Source organism: Cajanus cajan, chromosome 3, assembly GCF_000230855.2.
Source record: "Cajanus cajan strain Asha chromosome 3, NIPB_CcT2T_4, whole genome shotgun sequence".
NCBI classification, from domain to species: Eukaryota; Viridiplantae; Streptophyta; class Magnoliopsida; order Fabales; family Fabaceae; genus Cajanus; species Cajanus cajan.
In genome coordinates this window covers 70,477,053-70,502,171 of record NC_138519.1, presented here as the reverse complement: position 1 = coordinate 70,502,171, position 25,119 = coordinate 70,477,053, and the positions used below count along the sequence as shown (strand labels likewise).

Sequence of the window (25,119 nt, the reverse complement as noted above, 5' to 3'; positions counted from 1 at the left end):
GGTTCTTGTGTACCATTTTTGTTTTTACTCTTGTTGCTGGAAAAATATATTATGAACATCAAGAACATGTCTTCCATCTCTTTTTGATTTTTTTACCTTTAAAGTTTTGTCAAAAGTTGTGTTTATCTCACCTTTCTCAAAAAGACAAAAAAATATGTATGATGCACCCATTTGATGTATGAAACCATGAAAATATGAAATGTATGTGTTTTTCCATGAGGTGACCTAAATTTTTATGCACCATTTAGAGGTCATTCATGCATGTTAACTAGTCCTTGGCATGCTCCAAATTTGTGTTAAAATCTATGTGTTATTTCCTTCCTACACATACATGATTGGCCACCTTTCCATGCACATCATTACATGATTATTCTTTTGTCCTTTTACGCACATGTGTGAGTGATAAGTTTTGTGTGTGAGTGTTGGAATCTTTGAAAAAAATCTGCACCAAAAAGAAAATAGTACAAGACACACTCCACTCACAAAATGCTTCTATACCCACTCATGTGTTGCCACTTGTCTCTCTATTTTTGACTCCTTATATGTGCTAAATTTTTAATCACCCACAAGTGTAAAAACCAAGCAACATTTAAAAAGAAAATAGAAGAAAAATCTGGAAAGAAAAATTTAAAAAAAAAAAACGTGACCAAAAAAGACTAAAAGAAAAGAAAGAAAAACAAAAAGGACTTGTTGCTAGACTTGTGGACATTGACCTAATTACCCTTGCACATTGGAGTTGGACTCCGACTGAATTTTTGGACCTTATTGGACCCTCTTTGAGACACAAAATCGTGGCTGGACCTTATTGGACCCTCTAAGGTCACTATCTTGGCCTTGGCAAGGAGCTCCTCTTCACCATTGACGTTTGTTCATCCCCTTGGTGGAAGGAGTCCATCATATTTGCACTCTAGCTTTGTTTCCATGTGAATGGAAGCGATGATTATACTATATATGAGAGCAGATCAGGATTAAGTTGAAGTTGGTGCAGCTTCTGCCAAGGCATTGGATGTTTTTGTACTAGTGTTAGAGTTATTGTTGGGGGTAACTGATTAGGTGTACTTAACCGGTGCTAGAATATTATTCTTTTGGATGACTGTATATACCTATGGTTATGATTGGATGTAGATATTAAAATTTTCTTTTATTACTTCTTTTACATGCATATATGTTATCCAGCTTAATAATTTATCTTAGTTAACTAGCTTAGTGGTGTGATTTCACTAACTGTAGGGATCACAACGAGTCGTTACAGCGGCTGGTAAATCCAAATAATTTTTAAGAAAAAGGACTTTTTAATAATTTTAAATAAATATATAAATAAAAAATATATAATATTTACTTATGTATCGATATGATAAATTTTTCCACTATAATTGTGATATGTTTAATACTACCTGGTATTCTAATAGATAGTGCAAGGCATTACTTGCGAGCTGGCCCGAAGTTAACAGCTTGAAACTTCCAAATGAACTCATAAAGCTTTCATTGAGAAGGTAGATTATGTTATGTAATTTCAGAACTAGTTGTTAATACTTAATAATGGAGGACCCTAAACAGGTCATTGCTTCTGGACGCAAATCTTATCCATTACAAAATTCTCACTTTTTTATTTCTTGGATTGAATCAAACCCTTATAATACTCTCAGCTTGGGTAAATTATCCAAACAGGGGTCACCTCTCACCGCTTGTCAGTTGCCCACAATGTTTGGCGGTGCCATTCTAGGTCGGAACTTGGAAATATCGAATTCCTATATTTGCTACCAAAATTTTAATAAGCTTTTCACTAAAACTTTTTCACTCGAGGACGTGGAAATTAAAAGTTTTCATTAAAGGGATTCTTTTATAATTATTAGTGGATATTCCATATTTCTATATTTTACTTATAAAATTAAAATTGAGATTAAATAATATGATAAATAATTATTCAAAAATGATAATTATTAAAAGAATTATTGATTTTTCATTTTTTAAATAATAGAAAGATATAATAGTCTAAAACCAAAAATAATTATTAAAAAGAGTCTTTTTTTTTTATCTATTAGTAATATATTATATATTAGTAATATAGTATAAATGTTTTTCCAAAAATATACTTTATTAGACATATCAAACATATTTATGACATGTCCAACAAACATATTTTTCAAAAAATATATAATTCTCGAGATGAAAAAGATTTTCACATCAAATATCTATTTATATTTATGATTATGCAAGTATAAAATAGGCTTGATAATTAAATTCGAATTTATATAAGCACGTGTGGATATAACTTTTCTGCTGCAACTCTCCCATTGAATTTTTAATATATAATTTCTAATAATAAATACACACACATATATATATATATATATATATATAAATTAAAAATAAGATTTTATTTTTAATCTTATTAAAAATTTAAAATGATTATTTTAATAATTAAATTAAATTATAACAATAATTAAGTAAAAAATTAAAATGATACATTTAGTTAAAAATATGATTTAATTGTTAAATATTCTTTAGTATTAATTTTTATGTATTATTTAAATAATATTATAATCAGTAACTTAAAATAGAATTTATTTAAAATGTATAAATTACTTAAAATTGTAAAAATAACAGTGATGGATTTCCTCAGATTTATCAAAACCTGATAAAACCTAACAAAAATAAGATAAATTTTAAAAATATAAATTCATCTCCTTTGAATAACATGAATGAAAAAATAGAGGTTTTCATGAACGAAAAGAGGGAGGAAAATCAGCCCCGATAACAGCCGTTGCTAATTGCCATCACAAAATTTTTCTTAGACTTGCTATGCCTAATTGAAAGATTGTTTCTCTTTTAAGCCCTAAATATCTTCTGAAAGGAAAGATCTATCACTAAATCCATTTGATTTCAACAGATTAAACTGGCAAAATGTGAAAGTATATGTTCTAGAGTTATTAAAGTGAACCGGATGAACCAACTCAATTCATTATGAATTTGAGTTGGTTGAAAAAAAAAAGGTCATTTTAATTATTTTTTTTTGGTTTAACCCACTTATAATTCGGTTAACTAACGGATTGTCTCATTTAATATATTTCTTTTTTAACTTTTTAAGCCATCAAATGTTAATTTATGTAATTATATATTTATATCATTAATTAATTTTGTATATACTAATTATAAATTATGATAATTAATATGTTAATTTGATATTATTTATTAATATTTTATTAACAACTTTGATATTATTTTATATTATAAATTAATCAACTTAATCGTGATTGATGTCTATTCTTTCTTTCTTTTTTTTTACATTTTTTTATTATTGTTAATATAGTTATAATTTTAAAATATATGATTATAATATGTATTTTTTTATAAAATTTAATATTTTTTTATTTTCTTAAATTAAGTTAACTAGTTTAATCCATCAACTTGTGATGACTCAGACCAAGTTAATTTTTTCTAAAACACCAAAAAATAAGTCAAACACAAAAAAAAAAAAGTCAAATTGAGTTGAGTTACCTATTATCCAATTGATGGACTTATGTTCAATCATCTTGATTGGATTGATATGTTCACTTCGAGCAATAAGCAAGTGCTCAAAATTTTGCACTATATACACGAGGTTCACGACTTCACGGGTAAAAAAAATATAACAAAAAGTAAACAATTGAGGTGGTGAATCTTAGAGTTTCAGTTACCAATTTTTGTATAACCGCAGCATCACATAGAATAGGGTGCATTACAATACAACATCTCGATAGTCATATTAGAGTGACTTTCCGAAAAATCGACTCTAATATATTGTAGTAAATGTTGAAGAACACCAGTTCCTCTAAGCCTAACATACAATTACTCAATCTATCTTGTTCTCAAGCCTACCCCCGTGCTTCTTTACAAATTATACAACGGGGTAATAGAGAATAATCTCAATTGCTTGCTCAGAAGACTATAAGACACAGAAGGAAGCAACAAAAGAGAAAAATTGAAATCCGGTTCAATGATTTGTCTGCCTGCATCTCTTGCCTTCTCAACCTAGGGCTATTACTTCCCACCAGATGATAAGAATTTGGGTAGGTGTATAAATTTTCTGAGTTGCCAAAGACTCTGGTATAAAACATGTCTCCAAACATCCCCACCACAAGGTGGGGGAATCCAGGTGCCCTGGTGCCACCAGGATTCAGAATTTGTGATGATGATGTGTCATCATCCTCTTCTTGGTACAAAGGAGGGTTGAAATGCTGACTCTGATAAGGATTGCGATATGGAAGCTGTTGACCACTTTGAGATGATGTTGCCGCAAGAGATTGAGCACTCAAAGCAGGTGGCCTTGGTGGGATAAAAATGCCTCTGTAGGATGATGCCTTCCCATCACGGTCACTGTGAGCTATGGCCTGGCCTCGGCCATAGAGAGGAACCATTGTGGTGTGAGATATGTCATCCTTGCAAACAGGGCATTGTGGGTGTTCATCAGGTGCAAGAGAAGCACTTTGGACATGGAGCCACTGGTAGATGCAGGGCCAGCAGTATAGGTGACCACACAGTGTGACAACTGGCTCATGTGCAAAATCTAAGCAGATGTTGCAATCAAAACACCCATCAACATTTTCTGTAACTGTCATGGGGCTTTGGGTGGGTTTCCATCCCGCGGAAACGCAGTGCTCCATGGCCATGAACTAATGAACCCTTCTCGGAACTTTTGCCTAGTCTTGACCTGAAGACACAAGAGATCAATCGATCACCAGACCAACTTGATACATCAGGAGCATTAAGTCCATGTAAAACATGGACTTTAAAGAGAGAGGACTCACTTCAATTATGAAGTATCAGTGACAGGCGAAACCTAATGCAATTAACTATCCATAAAGGGCATAAAACCAGATCCAAAATGAGTTGTCTCCACATCAGCACCTGACTAATTACAAAACTGCAAAATAAAACCTAACACGCGAGCGTAACAGCAAATCAATCCCATTTATTATGCCATGCAACACCCCATTTAATCAAGAGAGAGCAAAAGGACAAAAAGAGCAGAATTAGACTGAATTCTCTTAAATAAGCTCAATTGGTGAAAAATCTACCCTACTAAAGAAGATCAGACATTCTTGCAAAACCGACATTACGTCACTCACACCAATAACACACTTAAAAAAAGATTAAAAAAAAAACTATATTACTTCATCAATTGAGTTCACAGCCATGACTCAATAGACGGTGAGAATTAGGTGAAACATGCAATCTGAAACCTAAAATGCGGCATTACCAGCATTCAAATAAAATTTCAGAAACCCAATAACCTCTTGTTTGCGACAGATCGAAGCTATTATGAAAAAACGTGCATACAAAAAAAAATTGGGACGTAACGTAATCGGCATAAAGCAATGATTTTGACACTAAGAAAAAGGAGTCGGTGGCAATTAACGGGAAGAAGGAGAGAAAGAAACACGAAATGTGAAGAATTAGAAGATCTGAAAAACATACCAAGAGAAGAGACTGAGAAAGCGAAGGAAGCTGCGTCTACGAAGGGGGAGAATTGGTAAAACGCATCCCTCTTTACGACCATATACATACATATATATACTCTCCAAAAATACTTATCCCTTTCTCTTTCGAATTGTTGAAAATTACAGCACATTTATTAGATCAAATATCACACGAGTAAAAAAAGAAAAGAAAAAAGAAAAAAAATAATTGGTCGATAACAAAAATGTTTAAATAAAATAGATACCATTCTTCTTTTACTAAAATAAATAAATAAATAAAATATGATTGAAGTTAAATATATATGGGTTATTTAGAAGGTGTGAGAAATTTTAAAAATAAATATAGAGGAAAAAATTAAATGAAAAATATGAGAAAGAAAGAGTGTTTTAAAACTTACAAGATGAAATAATAAATAAAATATATATATATATATATAAAGTTGTATTATTTTTACTAATAATATAGATATTATATTATATATTATAAAAATTAAATTTTTTAGAATACCTATAATGGGAGTTGTTTATAAGTAACTCTCATCCATTTTAAATGGATCTCACGCTGTCATGTCACTCATAAGCAACTTATTATATTTTTATAATTTTTACTCTAATGAAAGTTGTTTATAAGCACCTCCACTTTTTAATCACTCATACTTAGGGATGGCAAAGTGGGCTGTGGCCCGCGAGCCGGGCTCATCATTTCAACCCGCCAACCCTCCGGGCCAAATAGCGGGTCGGCCCGCCACAACCCGCCGGCCCGCATATATATATTTTTTAATTTAATTATTTTTATGTTTATTTTATTTTGATGTAGAAGATGAGGATGAAGATGATCAAGAAAAAATGTAGAGACATCTTCTTCTAAGAGAGCTTATAATATTCTTAAAATAAAAATAGTTAATTAATTGTATTTAAACTTGTTTTGTGAATTATCAAAAAATTTAGTTGTGTAAGTTTATAGTTTGGTTTTGATTTTGGTGTAAATGGACTAATTTCTATTTGATTTTGTTCTAAGTTTGTAATTTGTTTTTATTGAATATATATTATGTACAATATGTATGCATTTTTAATTTCATATGGTTATATTTATTTATTTGTAGCAAAAAAAATTTATTTGAACATAAAATATATTTTTTTTCCATTTTTTTATTTTTATTTTTGTATGCGGGCTGGCCCGCCAACCCGCCAGCCCTTTCTTAGGCGGGACGGGCCAGCATCTCCAGCCTATTTTACGTTAGCGGGGCAGGCTGGCCCGTTTTGCCATCCCTACTCATACTTCATTTTTAAAAAATTTAATTATTATAGTTGTTGGCATCAATGAAGGAAGAAAATATTAAATTATTTTTTTTATTCTTAAGCAACTGTCTCTTATATAAGAGACGGGCTTAAATTTTAGCAATTTGACCTGTCATGTCAGCATGTTTCAATGTAGGTTTCTTATAAGTAATGGGAGCTTAAACTTAAGAGCTGGATAAGAACTTAGCATTGGAGACTCGTTTAATAATAATTAAACCAATATTAACTACATTGATTAATAAATTAAAATAAATAAATGTTAGTGATGTTTAATTAATATTAATTTATAAGACTTTGAGATTGAGATATTTAGTATCCTAATCTAAGAAATATGCATTTATTTTATTTAGTTTTATTTTTTTATGTTGTTATTTGTTACCTTAATTAATTAAAAATTAATTTAAATTAAATTTCTTTTTAAGTCACTTTAATGGTTGTAAATCGCCTAAATATAATAATTAATAAATGTTAAATTATCAATAAAATTAAAAATTATATATTTTAAAATTAGGAAATTAAATATCTTGTCTTTAATTTAAAGTAGAATAATCAAAATATTAAATTATAAAATTAAAGATGAAAACTGCAATTTATGTAAACTAATATAATTAGTTATGGATGTAATTTAATTAAAATAACATTAAAATATATATTTATATGAAACTAATAACACTATTTATTTACTAATGTTAAAATGCTTCTTAAAGAATTTTTAAAGAAATAAAAAATAACAAAAATAAATGATTATTTGTTAAAATGGATTTAATCAAATACGCACGCAACTAATTTAAAGAAAATTAGAGCATGTTTGACTGTATTTTAGTTTAATAAAACATCTTATTAAACACTTTTATAAAATTATTTTTAAAATTTTGAAAAGATAAGTTACAGAGATGATCTATTTAATAAAAAAGTTTCGTGTTGAATTTTTTTAACCTTTCAGGCCAACTGCAACTATAATATTCGGAGCAAAATTAATTTAACTAAGTGGATTGGAAAATACTCTAGGTATAGGCAAAACAACAAACATTTGCTTTTTTAATCAACTTAATTAATGATGTATTATGCTTAAATCTCAAGTACTCAAATGCATCGAATACTTAATGAAATAGAAATAATTTTGCTGTGTACGACTCAAGTAGAACTGTTACCAAAAAAATACGGCTCCAATAGAATTGTTTATTATGGTTAATATGTATTGCTAAAGTAAGAGAATAAATGTTTATATATATTGACCACCTATATTCTCCACAAAATACAATATTATTTAAGTTAGGTGAGATTATCTTTGATGACAAATTTTTTCTTTAAATACTTAATGTAATTGCGTATTTGAAATTTCATCTTGACATTATTAGTTAAGTTAAAATATTATTGTATCGATTGATTTATTTATCAATGGTAGTAAGTAAAATATACATTTTTTTTTATAAATAACATATATTATCTACTAAAGACAATCATATTAATATGCGAATCGTGGTACACTCACATATGACATATCAATGTGATCGAGATGATAAAATATGTTGGAAAGAATATTTCCGGGAATTTTTTTTAAATGTAATTAATACTTGAAAGATGCTATTCCCGTTCTTTTACGCTTAGGTTTGGTACATATGAAAAATAATGAAATTAATGGAGATAATAAAATATTTTTTTATATAAAAAAATACGTTTCCCTCGTTTAATTTTTAATCCACAAATTTGTTTTTTTTTTTTTTTTAATTATGTAAGGTATCAATCTTAGGGAGGTGTATTGGATTAGGATTTTAAAGGATTTTTTTAGTTAAAAAAAATCCCGCAAATTTTAAAAGACTTTGCAGGATTTTCATGACTTTTAAGATTTTGCAGGATTCTACAAGACTTAAAATCAGGATTTTAATAGATTCTGCAAGACTTTTAAATCAGAATTTTAATAGATTCTGTGGGATTTTGTAGAATTTTCGTGGATTTTTTATATTTGATAAGATTTCAAAAAAAAAATTCATACATTCAAATTTAAAAAGAGTCAAAGACAAAAATAAAAAAAAAAATAATGTCTAGATAAATAATAATAATAATAATTCTCCATAATATTCTATCTTCTTAAATAACATTCACCCACATATCCATAGTTATATTAGTCCTCCAAGCATTAGCATTTTTTCGCTTTTGCTCATGGGTTTGAATAATAGACTCAAAAGTATGATCTTCATTAACTGGTAACATTAAAAATGAAGGTTCATCTGCCGCTTCAATTGAAAATTTATCGGAACGACATTCTTTACGTAGAAAGTTATGTAGTGTTGCATATACTAACACAAGTTCTACTTGTGTCTTAAATAAAAATGGAGGTGCTGACTTAAAAATTGTGAACCTTGATTTAAAAATACCAAATATTCTCTCGATCACATTCCTTAAAGATGCATGACAAAGATTGAACAATTCTTTTTCATTTTCAGGGTCATTACCCTAACCTGTAAAATCTTGTAGATGATATCTTACACCTCGAAATAGAGCTAAAAATTGGCGTCGATTAAGAAATCTATAATCCACCAAAAAATATTTACCTAATTACATATGCAATATATATAATATTAGTATAATAAAAATTATAATTATAATTATAATTATTATTTAAAGAATAAGAACTTAGATATAGAGAATATATATATATATATATATATATATATATATATATATATTATTTAGTTATATATTTTTAACGATATTTATAAATGTAAATTATTTTAACAAATATTTTAACAATATTTCCTTTTTTTTAAAAATAAGCTAATGAAGGCATAAATCCTAAACCTTAAAAAATTAGATACTCTTATGTTAATTTTCTTTTTTTAAAATATAAAAAAGTCTTAATTTCACAATATAAAAATAAAAAGAAAAAATCATAGTAAAAAAATAAAATAATTGTTGAGTCATAAAAGAAGGAGGGATAAGAGTAACAAACTTAAGGGAAGGAGAGAGATCGCAGTTTTTATGCCGAAAGGGTTGTTCCCCCAACTAAGATCCATTTTCATCTCATTCTACTCACAGAAACCCTAACAAATTCATGTTATATATATATATATATATATATATATATATATATATATATATATTGTAGAGATTATGATATCAATTTCATCTTTCACCTTTTTCTTTTCTTGACGTGTGTTATAAAAAAAATTACGACTTAAAAGTTAAAATTTCAAGTATTTTTTGTGTTATATAAAGGAACAAATTCAACTACATAGAATAAAATAAAGCAAGTCAATTAAAGAGAACGAACAGAAAAATAGAGCAAGTCAATGACACTATCATTTACATATCGGAGTTTCACAAAATAGGGGAATGAGATGAGAACAGTATTACAATATTATATATGAGCAATGAACAATAGTGCAGTATTATTAGTAGAGAAAAAATGGAGAAGACAAAAGCATAGAAAAAAAAAAAAGATGAAAAACTCACTTGAAAATTCTTGAAAAATCACTTCAAACAATCCTTCAAAATCCGATGAGTTTGGATGAGATTGTTTTATGAATTTGGTATTTATAGATAACACTAGAAAGTCCTTCAAAATCTCTCTCACACAACAATCCTTTAAAATCCTTATATTTTTGAATACCAATGAATTATTTTTAAGTTGTAAAAAATCTCAAATGAATACCAATGGATTTTAATAGACTCTTTAAAAAATCTTAAGAATCCAGATTGAATACCACTGGATTGTTTTTAAGTAACGTAAAATCCTGATTGAATACCAATGGACTTTTTTACTCAAAAAAAGTCTTTTAAAATTCTACGAAATCCTAAACCAATACACCCCTCTTAATCTTAAAAAATCTACAATTTGAATTCATCCGCCAAATCTAGCATTTGTTATGTGTTGATACATAATTTTCAAGGTGATAATTAGTAGGTTGTGTTTTTTTTTTCTATGTGAATTGGATCGAAACATTTTATAATAATAATTTGTGGGCTAAAATTTTAATTTGGTCTCTTATAATATTTTAAAGTTTCAATTTAGTCTTATTTTAAGTTTTGCGTTCAATTTAGTCCCACCTATACAAAATTAAATATTTTATAATTAAATTTTATTCATGAGATCTTTATTTATAGAGAAATTTTTTTATACAAAATTAAATATTTATATTCTTATTCTAAAAATAAGGAAACAAATTTTAAAATAATTAAAAAGAAATTAAACCTAAATATTTGAAACATAAATAAAAGATTATTATCAAAACTAATTTATTTTCCTAAAGATATTTAGACATATTCCCAATAATGATATCATGCATGTGACACTAGTAATACATCTTATATCACACTTGTTCATTGTCGCTAGCAATACACATAAAATAGTCTAGAGGTACATGTCAAATCACATCCTTTACACATTCTTATTAGAAGGATATACTATCATAGTCTGATTGAGATAGTTAAGTCATGCAAGATATATCTCATGTTCACTAGAGTATGATTAAGACTTTTAAATTGAGTTATCTATAGTGTTGATTCTCAAGATATATTTCATTTTTCCCGTATGGAACACTGAGTTACAAGCGTTACGATCATTACGAAACGAAAAAGAAGCTTGAAAGATACGAAAAAAAATTAAAAAAACGTGAACTTCTTAACCATATAACTGACGTGGATTTCAAATAACTAAAAACAAAAAAATAATGCTAGTGTAGTAATGTGAGTTATATGGTTACAGTATTAAAATTCTTCCTTTATAGAGGATTGGGTAGTAATGCCTTAAATTTAAATGCTAGTGTAGATAATGCTGACGTGGAAGTTTTGAAATTAGGGAACAAAAGCATTTGAGCGCGCGCAAAGTAACCATCACCGCTTCACTTTCTCTCATCACTTTGGCAATGTCTGCAACTAAATCCGCCTCAAGGAAGCGCCCATCGGAATCGGAACGCGCAAAATCCGATAAGAGCAACCGATCGGCGACAGATAATTTCGATCTCGACTTGGATTTCGATCTCTCAGAGTTCGTTTTCGGTGATTTTGTCTTTTCGTTTATTTTCGTTCGGAATCGTGCTAATAGTTTCTCGCATTGTGCAAATCTGCAGTGACATCAAAGGAATCGTGTCCGCGCTGCACCTGATCAGAGACAAGGCTCAGAAGGACGGTCAGAAGAAGAACGAAGAGACAATTTCTAGGTATTCGGTTTTGTTTCTGATTCTGAATGAATGCGCGTTGCTTGCTTAATTTGGACGACGTATATTTCAATATTAGCATTATAACGTTGACTTCAAAATAAGGTAGTATTCTCCAACGGACATTGTATTTTCTTATTTGTTAGCGATTGGTGAGAAGACGGTTTGTTATTGGTGCTTTTTTGTTGTGATATAGTGTGGGTTCTGAGGTGAAGTCTACGATTGAGGGCTTGAGGTCAAAAATTGAGAAGGACAGGTACATTTTATTTGATGTCGTTTAGGCCTCTATGTTTTTTCCCCACTATTTCACTGTATTGTTCTTCCAATGTTAGGCAAAGTTTTGCTAAGGCGCTTTCAAAGAGTTCTAAAGAGGTTTGTGGATGATTATGGTTTTATGTATGGTATTGATAACCGAGTCTTTAAGTAGCCGAAAACTGGTTTAATCATTGTTGTGATGCAGTACGAAAGTTCCTTGAAGAACGAAACTGCCAAGTTTCAAGCACTTCACGATAATTTTTGCAAAGAGAAAGCCACTTCTATGCAGGCCCTGAAAGGTACTCTCTGCAACATTGTCATCGGTGGACCAATAGCTTCATCTGTAAAACTGAAACTGCTGGTGCTATTGAAATATATAGTGGTAATTATCTGTTTTATGCTCTTTGCTGGTTAGATGCTAACTGATTCTGTCCATTGATAGATATTATCTCCAAATTTGAAGAGGAAAAGGAGAAGCTATTTGTGAGATATGAACAACTGAGTAAGCTACACGATTTAATCTGTCTTTATGAATATATAAAACCGCGATTGAAGTCAATATTTTATTTCTGTAAAACTTCACGAATAATCTAGGGAAGAAGGAAAGAGTTATGATAATTGAACAAGAAAAAGCCTGCAAGGATAAAATTGCCCAACTGGAAGAGTCATTGAAAAAGAAGAAACAGGTAAATCAAGCAGTGGGATCTACATTTTCAGTTGCATTCTGTCCCTACCCGGGCTTTAATCGTTTCTAATTGATTATTTTTGTCACACAGGACGATAAAACTTTCAGCATTTTAAGGAAAACTCTTGGTTCATTCTTGGAAAATGCCTCAGACGAGGATTTCCCACCCGAAGATTGAGACTATAATACACAGATGTTTTGATGGAGTCACAATCACTGATTCTGTTCATTTCACTGCAAAATATAGTCATAGATAAACTCGAAATTCAACTTCAATTTCTTATTGCAATCAGCTGTTAAAAATATAACTTTTCCAACACAAATTCAGTGAAATATTTGCTTATATAAGATATATATTTTTTTCCCGACTTTGATGCGTTCTTGGCTTCTTGGTGCTGTTTCCCCATCTTTTCTGACTATCATGGTTGCTGATTCTGAATAAATTCCCCCTCGCATAGTTCTAATAGAAAACCATTTGTTTTTCAATACAACTTGTTTCTTTGAGTAGACGAATTAGATGAGAGTGCTATACTGAAATAAATTATTCTAGATCATTCAATGTTAATTCCAAATCCTCCCATCAGCCATACAGAACTATAACCTAACAGAACAGCATGAAAGATACCAGCAAATGGTTTTTTCACCACACTCCTAGCGCTAGGTCAGTTGGTAATTACCACAGAAGCGTAAATGTATTGAAGTGAGAAGCACAGGTTACTCAAACAACGGAAACAGAAACTACAACTTTTAACACGACAAATGACATTTTGTATGAACAATGGGACGGGACCAAATACAGTTGTTATTGTTAGAATCAGGAGTAACTGCGAATTGAGGAAAAATAGAATCGATCATGAACATCATTTCCAAATATTAACATTATATCTCTACCTCAAATTACAACAGCTAAAAATCTGTTTTTCTTGGATTAGTATGAACACGTTAAAAGAAATTCAGTCCAATAATGGTATGAGTTTAGTTCCCTTTATTATCAACATATAATCAGGTGCAACATTATCATATCAAAAAGTAATTGCTAAACAAAAATCAACGCATTCTTAGAAAGAAAAATGAATAGTGTGTCGCAAATATATTTCAATGTCAATACTACTTCCAATTTATGTTCTCTTCTTTTATTTCCTAAAAAATTCCACGTTAGGATTTTAGTGCAACTAAAAACGGGAGAACATTCATGTTAAGTAACTGAAGCCCATCTCCTTGCATCTACATCTATTTATAAGGATTAGACTACTGATCATAACATTTTTTTTATAAGGATTAGTCTTAAAATTACTTTCAATAAATTGCAATTTATGACAACTTTTAACGCAATTTTCAACTTTAAAAAAAGCCCATATATATATTGCATTTCAGATCTTCAAGTAAATATGACGATGATGTTCAAGGGATGCGAAAGAAATAGAAGGGTCCAAGCAGGAATAGAAGACTCTTCATTTAAAAAATCACGGTGAAATTACTTCCAAAACTTTACATTAATAAATAATTCCATATGGATGCTTATGGCAATAACAAAGCAGTTTTGAGATTGATCCATGAATCCTCATACCTAATTTGTTTGATATACAAGGACGGTCCATCTAATAGGCCAATGGACAGGCCACTAACAACCAGTTTTGGTTGGAGTTGGTTTCCTTTGTTGTACAGACCATGGAGGCCGCTTGTTGTGTGCCTGCACAAAAACCAAGAGTGAAAATCTTGTTCAAATGAAAATCTGTAGCATTGAAGGGAGACTTAGGATTGAATCAAAAGAGATGGGTCTAACTAAGAAAGAGAATAAATTGCCTTTTATGAAGCCTATATCATTGGACCCAAAATAAATTATTAAGTAATAAAAACTCCTAACAAAATGATTAAGCAAAGCACTAAGTCCTCTTTAACTTGGATAACTAAAACCTTAAGGGTTCATTTAGTAACTAGGATAAGAAAAATGGGGAAGGATAAACTATTTCATCCTGTTTTAATCCACAGCTAAGTGAGTTAATGAGATATAATAAGCTTATTCTATCACACCTTATATCATCCTATTCTTTAATTATAAATTAATTCGGTTGAGAGGGCTGGGTTATAAACTAACAGGATACAATAAATATTTTTCTTCCCCCCCACCCTGGTACTATACTCTGTTTTTTATTCACAGCCATCTCTTTCCCCCTGTATACAACATCTGATCTGTCAAGCTGTTATTGTTATTTTTTTCCTGCAAAAAAATAGGATGTGTAGAATTGGACTGGAAAGAAGAAAGTCTATGATGGTATAAATTTGGCTCAAAAGTTTAGTTTTAATCATTGCATCTTGCTAGATTTACAGCAAAATTTATAGGAAATTTTCATTAAATCTCTTGCTATTTAAATTTCAATTCTTTAACCGATATCTAATATTGTTAGAAAGTCAATGGTTATGTCATTAACCAAAGTACATGTAGTTGCCTTAATTGAATCAAATTTGTTTTAGTATCTAATAAAGTATGGTAATCTATTTTGATTTGAAAATGTAATCTCCCACCCCGTTATCTTTAATTGAATGGGATCTCAACACATCCAAGTCTATACATTTGGACCATGGACAAATGTGAATAACCCAATAACAACACATTCTCATTCATAGCAATAGACATTTAGAGCATAGCCAAATATGGGTAGTCCAATAACGAACGATAGACTTTGATACTAAAATAAAATTTGGGCTTAGGGCTTAACACAACTCCATTAACCATCCTAGCCAGAATCACAATTCATCTCATAGAATCGCTTGATTCTACTCTTCTGCAGGCCTGAGCGAGTTCATCCATGAGTAGAATCGTCAGAAAGTAAAATCAGCCAAATCATCACGCTAAAGTGTTGAAGCAGTGGGACTGCCGTTGTTTCAAATTGCTGGCCAGGTTTTTTGTGAGTAGATTCTCATTTTGTTTTCACATTTTGGACTGGGTTTCTTTTTATTTTATTTTGGGCTTCTAAAAACCTAAGCTCGTCAACTCCTAGAACTACATGGCTGAGGTAATATACAATACTCCCACTAAGTCCCACTCTATCTTACTCAGTTTTATTTCCTCTGCCCCTGCGAATCTGTTTTACTCCCACTGTCCAACCCACACGCTCATCTTGCTAACATGGTTAATGAAGGACAAGGAGATGGAGTTTGAGTTCTAAACTAGGGGTTTTATGTTGTTTTGCTACTGCAGTGCAGTATTTTAAGAAGTTGTGTCAGTCATTTCAGTTATGTATGGAGTTTAGTAATTGACTTTATTATGAATTTAAGCTTAGTATTTCATTTGTTATAATGATTTTCCCTCTCTTATTTATACTTAGAAGCATATATATGAATTTTATAAATCTTGTAGAACCTACATTTTGAGTTACGATTTCACGTTTTACAATTCAGTGACCCCTTTCCGAGTTGGAATAGAATCTCGATTCTATCACTCATACATAAAACTGACTTGAAAGGTGAGGATTGTTCAAGTCTCATAAAGATTATATTATTCATATGATTCATATTTCTAGTAGATATGGGATCTCAACAATCATCTATGTATAATTTACGTAGTAGCCTGACACTATCTAGTACACATCCAATAGAGGAGGATAAGATAACGTAATACTATCCTATGAGTTGTATTGTATGCATAGTTTAAGAGCATATATCTGAATTTTATCCAAATCTGTTGTCCTACCATACCTTATCCTATCTTGGCCACAAATTGGGTGCTAAAAGTTTCTAATGAGCAGTTCTATTTATTTAGAGTGAATTCCACTATATTGACATAGAAAACATACGGTTTTTAGGTTTTTTTGGCTCATTAGCAGCAGGTATTTGGGTGTCTTGTTTCTTGCTGTTGAATTCATGCTCTCCAGTATTTTCCATTTCTAAATAAATCAACTGTCAACAACAATTTGAGTAGAATTTGTTCACATAATGCTTCATCCATTTAGTCAACCACAATATGTAGATATTATAGTCTTTTATGAACAACTTTCATTCTGCATGTTTAAAAGTTAAAGGAGATATTTATTTATTTGTCTACAAAACTTTCAGGGGTCATGTATAGTTACCAATTGGCATGTAACCAATTATTCTATAGTAATTTCATGATGAGTCTGGTAAACCAAACCCCGTCTCAAAAACTTGGAAGACTATATTTTTCAACTAAAGTACTGAATACATAAACATTTAACATACCCCAATTTCTGTCACAAACCGGCATGAGGAACATCTAACTTGCGAAGCACCATATGGGTACATTAGCAATACTGCACAACTGCCACACTTAACTTGCCCAACCTGATCACCTGTGATGAAGGAAAGGATTATTGATATAATAAATAGCTTACGACACAAAGAGATAAAGCCATATATTGTATGCCATATTTCGAACAAGGAAGTAAAGCAACTACAAGAAAATAGAATGCAGTTCCACAATTGAAAACATCAAAATACAGCATTCATGGAGATTTACCACAACCATACCAAAAACTCTGGCTGAAACCTTGGATTGTGATTTGGCCTGCAACCCTTCTATGAAGACCAAATCTTTTTTTAAGAAAAATATTATAAATTTTAACAAATACACAAGATCATTAACACAAGTTTAGAGCACACAACAACATATAAAAGGGGTGTTGGATCAAGCACAAAATTGCTCATGAAAGTGGGTTTTAAGAGATCTTCTACCAAACTTATTTGGGTATCATATAAACACCAGCAGAAATTGAAGGTGTTTGGTTAAGATTATGAAAATTATTTACGACCCTCCGATAAGTTCTTTAACTTATTTCAATAAATTTTACACTTAAGCTTATTGAATCAAGAGCTTACGACATTAACTTCCATCTGATTCTCTTGTGACAAGATTTTGTGCAATAACGCTTAATTAAATTGTTTACTCAAACATGCCTTTAATCAATCAAATGCACAAAACCAACCTTGAAATTCTAAGAGAAAGATAAGTAACCTTCTAATACAATGTTGACAGTCTGACAACATGAACATTTGACATGTTTGGCACCTCGTGGATACGAAAGCAGTCGACGGCAAGAACCGCAAACCATTTGAGCCCAACCTGTTCACACAAGTTACAAATCAAAGTGATCATGTTAACACCCAATTTCGTGCAACGGTCATAAGTAAAACCTAACTCAATAACACTTGTGCCTCACCAAAACGATACACATATGCCCATAATCAGATTCACCTAGAAGCCTAAAAAAAGTTTGGAAATTTGATCATAAAAGCCAAGTGGGTATCCCTGAAAACTAAAGTTTGAAACAGAGGAAAGCAAGTAATAGTGCGAGTGAAGAAGTAAAAGAGAAGAAAAGTATTAACTGACCGGATGGACGTGGCGGTGGCGGTGGCGGCGGCGGAGGATGAGTGGGAATAGGTTGCCATCCCGGAGGTGGGCCTTCGTCGTCTTCTTCTTTCTCTGTTTGTTGACTGTGCATCTTCCTCGCTTCGCTGCAAATCCCCACAACCACCCCCTTCCCACTCTTCACTTTTTTTATTCAGAGTCTTCACTCTTCAGGCTACCGGATTCGGGTTTTACAATAAATATTACATTGTTATTTTTATTAATCGATAAATTATCATCAAAATATTAAAATTTAATTTATAAATAATCATAATAAATAAAAATAGAATTAAATAAAAAAAATTAAAACAATATCTAGAAACTCTCTAATACAAGAAAAGCCTTTAAATCACTCTGGCATAAGATAATTGATCGGAAAGTTTGGTATACAGAAAAATTTTAGATTCTTAAATATATTTGGTAGTTATTTTATAAAAAAATTCTTAGAATATAATTTTTGAAGATCATTTTTATTTTGTATTTCCACAAAAAAAATATGATATGAAGATTGAGAATCTAATTTTTTGATACATAATTTAATGTATATAAAAAATATTATAATATTTTTTTATATATAAACAAAAAATTTCTCTTTCCTCTCTCCTTTTATTTCTTTCTCCATCTCTTTCTCTCTCCCTCTCCCTTTCTCTCTCTCCATCTCCCCTCCTAATTCTCTTTCTCTCTCACCCTTTTTCATTCTCTAAATTTCTCTCACTTTCACTTTTCTTCTCTTTCTTTCTTTCATATATTTATTTTTTATTTCATTATTTGTTAATCTTGTCAATTTTAATAATATTATTAAAATATATTTTATTTTTATAATTTAATGATATTTGTTAACACTTTTTAATTTATTTATTTATTTATTTGAATGAAATAAAATATATATGTTTATTTTTTTTAATTATTATGCATTATTTTTCTGTTTTTTTTTGTTGAATTTGGTATTTTAATAATTTTAACTATAAATTTTTAACTTTTTAAAAATAATTTAATTCATATTTGTAATAAAATTTAAGTAAATAAATATATTTAATAAATTTATTTTAATAAAGTACATTTTTTTAAAATCGGGAATTTAGTAATATAACCAAATATAAATTTTTTTTTTATTTTTGAGAATCCTATATAAATGCTTTAATTATTCCTAAAAATATGACTCTCAAGACTTGTAATTCTAAAAAATTATGATTTTAATGTATAAAAATTTTCTCCCTTATCAAATGTTTCCTTAATATTTAATATATAGAGGTTGATTTAAAAAAAATGATAAATGATAATTAATTTTTGGTTTAATTATGTTCTTCCCAATATTTCATAAATTTTATTAACAAGGGTGAGCATACAAAATTTTTTTAATTGACCAAATCTCTAATTTACAAAATAAATGGTCTAAAATTCTTGACTTGTATCCCGCCTGTAAAAGTCAAATAAACAAACCAATTTGCGAGTTTAATCAAAAAAGGATTTTAAAAAAACAAAAAAAATTAAATTCAAGGTATTTTTTTTTAAGTTATGAAAATATGAAAAAGAAAAATAATACTAAAAATATAAATATATTTATAAACAGCGTCAAGTATTTTAAATAAAGAATTAAATTCATAACATATTAATGTTTGTACATAAAAAAAACATTAAAATTTTAATTTCTTAAAATTTAAAAGTTCAAATACACCAACTAAATATCAAAGTATTAAATCTTATGTCTTGAAATTTTAAAATTTAAAATATATCAATTAAATATCAAAATCTTAATGTCTTAAAAATATAGAGTTAATTATCTATACACTGCCAGTGTAAACTGTTTTTACACTGACAACTAATTAATCTTTTAATAATGTCATGTTAGTTGTTTATTTAATAAAATAATAATAAAATAAGTAACTTTAAAAGATATGATTGGTTGTCAGTGTAAAAAATTTTACACTGGTAATGTATGGATGATTAACTCAAAAATATATATTATTAAGTTTTAGTGTGAAACAATTTTTTATATACATGGATTAAATCTACAAAGTTTGTGAGGTTTATTGATTAAACCAAAAATTCATTATGATCATACATGCTAAATAGGTCGATTTACCAATCTTGGCCATATATATATCCACTCTTACCTTTTAATTTTCATAGTTATATATGTATCATTTTAATTTCTATACATATCATTTTTGTTTTCTTTTAGCCTTTGTCATCTATTTTTATACAAATTAAATGGGAAAATTTATACAATTATAAGGCTTAAAAAATAAAGTTTATGAAATTACAAAGTACATTGAATCTTGATTGGTGAAGATTGTAACATTGTAAAAAAAAAAAAAAAAAAAAAAAAAAAAAAAAAAAAAAGGCTGATTCAGTAGCCCAGAACGGGCCGTTCCCAAACTGGAACGGGCCGTTCCACACTACTGAATTGAACTACATATTGTAGTTGAGAACGGGCCGTTCCGGCAAGGAGAACGGGCCGTTCTAGGAAGGAGAACGGGCCGTTCCGGAGGGAGAAAGGGCCGTTCCGGAGGGAGAATGGGCCGTTCCGGAGGGAGAACGGGCTGTTCCTGAGGGAGAACGGGTCGTTCTGGATGAGTCCCGGAACGGGCCGTTCTGTTTTCAGAACGGGCCGTTCTGTTTTCAGAACGGGCCGTTCTGGGCGTGGATTTTGTGCGTGATCTGGGAGTTCAGAACGGGCCGTTCCGGTATCGGTACGGGCCGTTCTGGCCACTCCGGATTGCCTATAAATAGGGGTGAAGGGGGGGCCGTGAGGAGTTATGGTTCTAGAGAGAAGTTTTAGAGAGAAGGTCTCTGGGTCAGTGAGCTCCTTTCTCTCCCAAATTTCTCTGTTTAACTCCTTTTCTCCTCTAGATCAATAACTCCTTCTGTCTTTTCTTGAATTTCATATTAGAAAGCTTGTTTTGGGAGGACTGAAGTTTCGAGTTGAGCCTCGAGGGGAAATTATACTTTTGATTCAGTCTTTGGCTATCTGAGCCAATCTTCAGGTAAGGGAAGCTAGATTGTTTGCATGTGGCTGAATTTGTTAGTTTGGATGAGAATTTTGAACTCTCTGAATAGTTTTAGGCCTGGCGCAGGTTGAGCGTATCAGGCGTGGAAGAGCTTAGAGCTCTTGGGTTGGTGTTAGGCCAGGCGCGAGTTGACGGCACTGTGCTTGAATATATTTATGAATGAATTGATGCTTATGCATGTTTAAAGTTGAAGTTTTAGATCATGTATGTATGATATATGATGTATGGTGAGGTGTGATTCATATGTATGCTTTGTGATGATATATATGAATGTTTGAATATGATACGTTCATATGGTATGTATTGATCATAATGGTAGGTAGACCATTTATGATGTATGATGCATTATTGCATGTGATGTCTTATGACATGTGTATGGTTGTTGATCATGATGGTGGGCAGACCATTATGATGTATGATGCATGATTGCATGTGATGCCTATGGCATGAGTCTAGCCTAGGACTTGAGGAGAGGAAAAATATTTCGAACTGGAAGAGCTCACATAGAGTCTCTTGAGAGTGGTGCTTGGATAGGCCACTAATATATGAGAGTGGTGCTCTGGGAGGCCACTGGATTTGGGAGAGTGGTGCTCAGATAGGCCACTGGGTTGGGTGAGTCTCCTCTAAGTCCTTAGCTAGTGTTGGAGCGGGGTATGAGGTCGAGGGTTATTCCCTTAACCAAGTACTCGGGAAGGTGCGTGGATCCTTGCGGATAGTCGGTGGGCGAACTCCACAATTGACTTGGTTAATGCATGCCAAGGTCGTGGTAAGCCCGTACCCAGCTGTGCTATACCTGACGGTGGATCTGGACTTCCAAGTGTGTAAGTGACATCATCCGAGTAAACCCGAGTGAGGATTATATATCCTGTTTAGCTGTGACCGAGCGGGCGCATTGGGCGTGAAAACGGTTGGGATGGTTTCGGTAGGATGGAATGTCATTTATACAGCTCTATTGTTATGGAGATCTCCTAGGTGTATGCGTGACGACGCATTAGATGATTGATATGTATGCCTATCTGTCATGAGTTGCATTCATTGCATGATTATTAATATGATGAAGTGTGGTGTTTGACTTCATGTTTGGTGAATGAATGATTGATTGAGATGAAAGGTTCCTTAGGGACAGGATTTGGGATGCATGTGTAGTATAGAATTTTTATTCTGTGCTTGTATTATTGATCTTTGAATTCTAGCTTACCCTTCTGTTTTCCATGTGGTGGAACTGCGATGATCATACTTGGTATGGGAGCAGGTCAGGGATAGCTTGGGAGTAGAGATGATCGTTGTGAGACGAGGAGCTGAGTCTCGTGTTTTGAGTTACCATTCTGGGTAACATTTTTTTTGTCAGTGCTTGACCGGCACTAAGGAATATTTTGGGATGACTGTACATATATGGTGCTATATTTTATATACAGAAACTTAATTATTTCGATCTTTATATTTATGCCTGTATGTATGTGTTATCCAGTTTAATATTCTCTTAGTTAACTAGTTGTAGTGCGATTCCACTAAGTGTAGAGACCGTGGCGGGTCGTTACACTTTTATGGTATCAGAGCCGGTCGAGTCTTTTAGGATACTATGTGGGGAGTGATCCTTCTAGGTTTCTGTTGTGTCATATCTCTGATATGTGTTAGCCTTTGGTGAATTGTGGGGGTATTATGTTACTAATAGGATGTTTGAATTCTTGTAGTATGGTGAGACCCCAGTATGACCAGATTGCTAGGGCCATGGAGATGATAGCCATGGCGATGCAGCAGCAGAGTGCTCACTTTGCTCATATGGAGGCAGGTAGAGCTGCGGCTGAGGCAGCTAGAGCTGCGGCTGATGCAGCTAGACCGGTGGTCTCTCAGGAGGGGAGAGATTTAGCAGAGTTCAGGGGATGTCAGCCTCCTCAGTTCAGAGGGGATTCAGATCCTGATGTGGCGGATCAGTGGTTGAGGGATATGGAGAAGATTTTTAGTGTTTTAGGATCTTCTGATGAGAGAAAGTTGGCTTATGCAGTTTACATGCTGGGGGGCGAGGCTGAGTACTGGTGGAGAGGCACCAGGCAGATGTTAGAGAGCAGGGGTGTGCCTGTTGACTGGGATTGCTTCAGGAGGGTCTTTTTGGAGAAATATTTCCCGGATAGCGTTAGATACGCTAAGGAGGCAGAGTTCATGAGATTACATCAGGGGAGCTTGTCTGTTTCTGAGTATGCTATGAGGTTTGAGCATCTAGCTCGTTTCTACTCTCAGGCCATATCCGAGGCTTGGAGATGTAGAAAGTTTGCGGAGGGACTGAGGCACGAGCTGAAGAGGGTTATAGTCCCCATGTCCATAGTAGAGTTTCCTGCCTTGGTTGAGAAGGCAAAGACTGTTGAGAGTTTGGAGAGTGGTGGTAGCAGCGGTAAGGCTGCTAGAGTTCAGGAGGGATCATCTGGGTCCAGGAGGGGAGACCAGCAGAGGGGACCTTATGACAGACCTGTACAGTCTCAGAGAGGAGCTATTAGTAGGGGACCTCGACCTGTTACTCCTCAGGGCGGAGCACAGTCGATGCGGTGTTATCGATGTGGAGGAGCACATATGGTGAGAGATTGTTCCCTTCCGGGGAATGTTTGCTTCAGATGTGGTAGGCCAGGCCACATCTCTAGAGATTGTCAGACACCGGCGACTTCATCTAGGAGTGCCCCGAGGCCACCCAGACCTACAGCTGCGGGGAGAGTGTTTGCATTGTCAGGTGCAGAGGCTTCTACTTCATCAGACTTAGTGAAGGGAAAGGGGAAGGCAGCAGGTGAGGATGTTTTATTTTTATTCGATTCTGGAGCCACGCATTCTTTTATTTCTGTTGATTGTGTGAAGAGATTGGGTTTGTCAGTATCTTCCTTGCATGTTGATTTGTTTGTGTCTACTCCGGCTTCAGTTTCTGTGGTGACGTCGGAGATGTGTGTGAGATGCCCGATAGAGGTGTCTGGTAGGAGGTTCCGAGTGAACCTGATTGTGTTGCCCATGGTGGATATCGACATAATCTTAGGGATGGATTGGTTATCTGCCCATCACATCCTTATAGATTGTGCTCGGAGAGAGTTGATGTTTCCTCAGTTGGAGGATGAGGTGTTGGTATCAGCGGGTCAGGCTGAGCAGTTGATGAGGGATGGAGCTGAGTGCTTCATGTTGTTTGCAACTTTGAGTATTGAGACAGAGAGAGCTATCGCTGGGATCGAGATTGTCAGTGAATTTCCTGAGGTGTTTCCAGATGATGTGCCAGGATTGCCACCCAGGCGTGATGTTGAGTTTAGCATTGATCTGGTACCAGGTGCAGGACCGGTATCAGTGGCTCCTTATAGGATGGCTCCAGCTGAGTTGGTAGAGCTGAAGACACAAATTGAGGATTTGTTGGAGAAACAGATGGTGAGGCCCAGTGTTTCTCCTTGGGGTGCTCCGGTACTGTTAGTGAAGAAGAAAGATGGTGGGGCCCGTTTGTGTGTTGATTATCGGCAGCTGAATAAATTAACGATAAAGAATAGATATCCCCTTCCAAGGATTGATGATTTGATGGATCAGCTGAGGGGAGCTTCAGTATTTTCAAAGATTGATTTGAGATCCGGATACCACCAGATTAGGGTGAAGGAGAGTGACATACCGAAGACTGCCTTTAGGACTAGGTATGGTCACTATGAGTATGTGGTGATGCCTTTTGATGTCACTAATGCTCCAGCAGTGTTCATGGATTACATGAACAGGATCTTTAGACCGTTCTTGGACAGATTTGTGGTGGTCTTCATTGATGATATTTTGGTGTATTCTAGATCATTGGAGGATCACCGTGAGCATTTGAGGTCGGTTTTGGAGGTGTTAAGAGAGAGACAGTTGTATGCCAAACTGTCCAAATGTGAGTTTTGGTTGTCCGAGGTGA

At 32.6% G+C, this 25,119-nt stretch overlaps 3 protein-coding genes across 5 annotated transcripts; 1 reads left to right on the top strand and 2 right to left on the bottom strand.

Moving 5' to 3' along the window:
- Positions 1–3,652: 3,652 nt before the first annotated feature.
- On the bottom strand, positions 3,653–5,591 carry LOC109802817 (E3 ubiquitin-protein ligase RMA1H1). Of its 3 annotated transcripts, none has more exons than XM_020364222.3 (3): positions 5,458–5,591; positions 4,788–4,917; positions 3,653–4,690 (listed from the first exon to the last, which is right to left on the bottom strand). In XM_020364222.3, exon 3 carries the CDS (start codon positions 4,647–4,649, stop codon positions 3,918–3,920), a length of 732 nt encoding a protein of 243 aa, XP_020219811.1. In that variant the 5' UTR covers positions 4,650–4,690; positions 4,788–4,917; positions 5,458–5,591; the 3' UTR covers positions 3,653–3,917. The 3 variants fall into 3 exon arrangements, with proteins under 3 accessions (XP_020219811.1, XP_020219819.1, XP_020219834.1); XM_020364230.3 differs by having other exon boundaries at positions 4,788–4,891; positions 5,458–5,573; XM_020364245.3 differs by lacking the exon at positions 4,788–4,917 and having other exon boundaries at positions 5,458–5,588.
- A 5,975-nt stretch (positions 5,592–11,566) lies between these two features.
- On the top strand, positions 11,567–13,222 carry LOC109802850 (DNA ligase-like protein). The gene is made up of 8 exons (XM_020364257.3): positions 11,567–11,745; positions 11,828–11,917; positions 12,111–12,170; positions 12,247–12,286; positions 12,375–12,468; positions 12,612–12,671; positions 12,764–12,855; positions 12,946–13,222. The coding sequence occupies exons 1-8, from the start codon at positions 11,624–11,626 to the stop codon at positions 13,030–13,032; spliced, it is 645 nt and encodes a 214-aa protein (XP_020219846.1). The 5' UTR covers positions 11,567–11,623; the 3' UTR covers positions 13,033–13,222.
- Positions 13,223–14,286: 1,064 nt separating this feature from the next.
- Positions 14,287–18,402, bottom strand: LOL2 (lsd one like 2). The gene is made up of 4 exons (XM_020357442.3): positions 18,199–18,402; positions 17,824–17,931; positions 17,052–17,161; positions 14,287–14,544 (listed from the first exon to the last, which is right to left on the bottom strand). The coding sequence occupies exons 1-4, from the start codon at positions 18,308–18,310 to the stop codon at positions 14,476–14,478; spliced, it is 399 nt and encodes a 132-aa protein (XP_020213031.1). The 5' UTR covers positions 18,311–18,402; the 3' UTR covers positions 14,287–14,475.
- Between the last annotated feature and the right edge of the window lie 6,717 nt (positions 18,403–25,119).